This window comes from Cucurbita maxima, unplaced genomic scaffold, assembly GCF_002738345.1.
Source record: "Cucurbita maxima cultivar Rimu unplaced genomic scaffold, Cmax_1.0 Cma_Scf00020, whole genome shotgun sequence".
Lineage (NCBI taxonomy): Eukaryota > Viridiplantae > Streptophyta > Magnoliopsida > Cucurbitales > Cucurbitaceae > Cucurbita > Cucurbita maxima.
In genome coordinates, this window is record NW_019272036.1 from 359,947 (window position 1) to 364,763 (window position 4,817).

The 4,817-nt window shown below is 36.6% G+C and overlaps 1 protein-coding gene across 1 annotated transcript; it reads right to left on the reverse strand.

Moving 5' to 3' along the window:
- Positions 1-1,037: 1,037 nt before the first annotated feature.
- On the reverse strand, positions 1,038-2,890 carry LOC111494425. The gene is made up of 2 exons (XM_023144369.1): positions 1,418-2,890; positions 1,038-1,272 (listed from the first exon to the last, which is right to left on the reverse strand). Exon 1 carries the CDS (start codon positions 2,883-2,885, stop codon positions 1,461-1,463), a length of 1,425 nt encoding a protein of 474 aa, XP_023000137.1. The 5' UTR covers positions 2,886-2,890; the 3' UTR covers positions 1,038-1,272; positions 1,418-1,460.
- Positions 2,891-4,817: the final 1,927 nt, after the last annotated feature.

Here is a 4,817-nt window from a genome sequence, read left to right on the forward strand (position 1 = left end):
CAATACATATTAAGCTGAATCAACATTTTGCTAGTATACACAAGGACAGTGGGAAGCCTAAATTCAACTACGAAAGGAAGTAGAGCGTAAAAACGAACACATTAATATTTCTATAAAAGAAATATTTAAATTACCAAATAATCATTTTCTCCTTGTTTAAAAATTTCAAATTTGTGTGAATATTGAGTTTCCCTTGATTACTATTTGGGTTATATTTTCCAAGTAGCCAAAATAAAATAAAATAAAATAATCCACAATCAAGTCCGTTGGGATAATAAGGCAACGTCGCTGTCGAACTGAATGGATAAAGTATAGACTCGAAAATCAGTGAATCAGTGAATCCATTTGATTATATCGAGATGGATTTTATTAAATTATTTATTATAAATCATAATTAATAAATAAAAATAGGAAAAATATATATTGTAAAAAAAAAAAAAAAAAAAAAAAAGGAATTTCCCAATTCTCAAGCTCACAGCAGCTTTGTTTACTTTGTTTTCTTTCACTCAACTCAGTCATGTCTCCATCTTTCATCTCCTCAGATTCTGCTACCCTTTTCATCATTTTCTTTCCAGTCCCTCCACTACTTTTATTTTTCCATGCAACCCCCCAAATCCCCTTAAATTTCCCTCTCTGCCCCCTCTGCAGTAAACTTGCTAGACTCACAGCTAGGAGCTATCCTACACTCTCTGTAAAAACCAGCTGTCTATCCCCGTCTGTCACCATTTCCTTCCCTCACAGCCATCCTATATTAATTAGCTCCCCTTTAAATTTTTAGTTAATCAGTTAATTTCTTCAGCCAAAAAACAATCTTGTAGTTTGACACAACTTGAAAAATTATTTGTGGGTTATTATTCATAAAATTTTATAAAAATCATAAAAAAAGTTAACTATTAAATTATAAGTTCGATAAATAATTTGTTTTCTTGGTCAAGTGTCTACTGCTATTTGACTTCACAGTTAAAAACTAGCTGTCTATTCCACTATCATGCACGTGCCAGCATGTGATTACTTGGGGAAATTAAACCTTTTTTTTTAATACTATTAAACTAATAAAAGAAAAATAAACAGAAAATATTACATTCAGCATTCACAAGTTACAAATTTGATACTACACAGACAGCAAATTCCATTCATTCAGTTTATTTAATCCAAAATATCTTTCTCTTCATCTGTACGTACTGTGAGAAAGTAGGAATCCTCTGCGGTTATACGCACCTGGTTTATGGTGAGCCCTCATGATTCCCCGTTGATCTTGAGCCACTCATCCAACTGCATTTGAAAAAGTGAATGATTATTCATGCCACCGGAAAACGAAAATACGGTTTGAAGTTTGTTATGATTCTAACTGATTAGAAATGAAAAAAAAGTTGGCCGGAAAATATGGAAGCGTGATTTGATTGACTGTCAAACTGACCGGAAAATGAGTAACGAAAACTGGTAGGATTTGATTCTTTGTCTTAGCTTCTGACGGCCAACAGTGAAGGAATCGCGTTCAAATTCGGCGTGGGATTGTTCTCTGAAGCTTGTCTGATTATGGACCGTTTTCGATCTTTTGAATTTGACGGCTTGAATGCTCTCATCGGACTAGCAAATGCCCATGTCAAGGTCCTGCTCCACCCACTGCTTATTAGCGGCCCTGCTGCCGCTGCTGCCGGAGTTGGTTTTCTGTTGAGGTCCTCGGCGGAGGATGAAGCTACGTACGATGAGGAAGATGAAGAGGAAGAAGATGAAGTCATCATGAATCCACTGAATAAACCGCCGCATTTTACTCTCTCTTTGATACAGTGGTGTTCGACGCCGGCGCTGTTGCGGTGGCTGGTGTTTCCACCGGTAGCGACTTTCGACGATTTGCTTTCTCTCTGAGACTCGACTCGCCGGAGAGTACAATCGCCGAAACCAGTAGAGATTCTCTCGAAGAAGTCGCCGGAAAAGCTCCGGCTACCGCAGCCGACTGACCTGGATCTAGAAACCTTCCGTTCAAACGACGTCGTATGGCTGTTAGGGCTCTCGTCTTCCTCTAAAATGGTGCTGTTTGCCCCCAAATTACCACCAGTGCCCTTATTGTTATTACTCTCCATTTTCCTCGGCGCATGAGATTTGGACGACGACGGCGCGTGGTAATGGAGAAATGACCAAAAACCCCCTCTCTTCCTGGAGCTAAAATCGCCGCGGTCGTCGCCGTCAACCGGAAACTGCCCCCGCCTCTGCGCCGTCGTCGACTTACTCCTCTTAAAAACGACGTCGTTATTTGGATTATACTCCGCCCCAACAGTAACAACTTTCTTCTTCTTTTTAGATAACAAAAAAGGGATTCGGGTCCGCCGCGTATCATGATAATGACAAACAACGCCATTTACGTTGAAATTGACAGTTTTCGAAGCAGAGCCTCCGATCGAAATCGCATTTGACGACGAGGACGTAGACAACGGAGCGCCGCCGCTTCCGGCATGAACATTACTCTCAGATCCAATCGAAGGGGAAGACGGAGAAGAAGACGAACCGCGAATCGGAAGAGGAAGAGAAGACGACACCAGCTTACCGAGCTTCTCCTGAAGACAGATGGCGCAGATTCCACCGGGATTGCTCCGGTAAGGATGGTCGCTGCATTGCATCCCGTCGGACATGTCATCATCTAAGCCAACGCCGACCTTGCCGTCGGCGGCAGGAAGTGGAGCCGTGATGGCGTCGATCTTCATCATAGTTAATCGAATGAAATTGGCCGTAAAAAACGTCTCAGAAGTGAAGTTGCAGAGAGAAAGAAATGTTGATGAAGAAGAAGAAGAGAGAAATGCATTGAAGTAAGGGAGAAATGTGGGGATGAGACTGCAAACGAATTGACCAGAGATTTCACAGTAGCACGTGGAATACTGACTCTTCTCCATGCTTTTTTTTTCTTTTTCTTTTTCTTTTTTATTTCCATTTTCGATGCGATAATAATTGTATATATATATATATATATATATATATAATTTTCTTTTCTATTTTCGATATGATAATAACTAATAAATATGGATGCGCTTTTTTTGTTTCTTTTTTTTTCCTATGTTTTTTTAACCAATCACATTTAAAACCTTCATTTTTATTAATTTTGATCAAATTTACCGTAAAAATCATTTTTTAATTAAAAATATAGAGACTAAATTTAATAAAATTTCCAAATAAATTAATAAAATAAAAATGGAATTAAAATTTTATAAAATTTGTTAAAGGAGAAATGGTGCAAAGCCAAAAAAGGAGCTAATTAAAAATATTTGCACACTTCTGCTACGTTTCTCCCAAAGCCCCAGCAGCCAATTTCCCCTTTTCATTTTTTTAATTCCTACGTGCCCATTTTCTATTGCTTATCTTTTAGATCCAATTTATTAATGGGACCACGCCCCCAAACTTCTCCACGTGTCACCTGTTTTTGTTTTTATTAGTAATGTGAATCAAATAATTTGTTTTTTTTTCCCCTTTATTTCGTGCCGTTGGCTTATATTAATATTTCCACCTTTTCCCTCTCTATTTTTTGTTTATATGTTTGTTTTTTTCCCAACATTTATTTGTTTGGCGTTATTTTTGTTATTAACAATTTGCATTATTTTCGAGTATTTATTATGCATAAATTTATTAAATCAAGTTTACACTCCTACTAAACATATGAATGGTTGAGAATTATTGGAGGTGAGTCCACATTGGTTAATTTAGTGGAAGATCGTGGATTGGATCTCCATAAAATATTTTGGGAAGCCCAAAACAAAGTTCATACCATTATGGAGAGTCGAGATTCCTAACTAAATTTTTTTAACACGTGACAATTATTTATAGTGCCACTCACTGAATTAGTAATCTAATGTAATAAACTCATATCTCATATATAAATATACTCGTCTATCTCACAACATACACATGCATGTTGAGTAGCTTGCTTAAGTCACATGGTTTCAGAACGATAGAAAGCTAACATCATGTCTCTCCCTATGTGGAACTTATGACGTAAATGGTTTAGCATAGACATGAGAAAGTCGTATGCTCTAGGGAACCGATGAATGGATGTTTGGTATGTCCCAGTAAAATCGCTCGACATATGATTCAAGTATGAGTGGATGGTAGGATAAAACTATATAATTGGATGGTTTTTCAACTTAAAAATATCTCTATGTTTTTAGGAGTGTAGTTGTGACCCATGTCATGTAGATGGGCAATTAATTATAAAAATGGAATGGAAAAAAACAATCATTTTTCAACCCTCACGCTTTCCCAATTAATACGAAGGAAGCAAGATAAATAATATAAAAGGTAATTATTATTTTTTCTGGGAGTTTGATTCCTGATGCTCTCATTTCCACCGTTGGATCACCATGGCATCGAGATTTTCATCAGATTCCTTTAATCCACCCCCTTCTTCTGTGGAGCGTGGTGCCCCTCCACTTCTAAGCTTTGGTTGGATTATTTATTTATTTATTTATTTATTTTAATCATTTCATTTCTTTTTATAAGGTAAAATGTACCTACCATACCCTAATCTTAATTATTATCATTTAAATTAACTAATTACTTTATACATTTATAAATTATTTTAAATATTATATTATTTTTTGTTTTGGTAGAGTATTACTGATTTTAATTTTTAATAGGAAATATATTGATAAATGAAAATTGTTTATTTTAATATATTTATTTCGGACGCATGAGATGGGACGATAATTGGGCCGCCAATGAATCTTAACAGGCCCAAAGTAGAAAAGAGAAGAAGCTTAAAAGCCGGCCCATATACTGTGGGTGCGGCCTGACATATTTTAATGGGCTTAGTTTAATCGTGTCATTGATGCTTC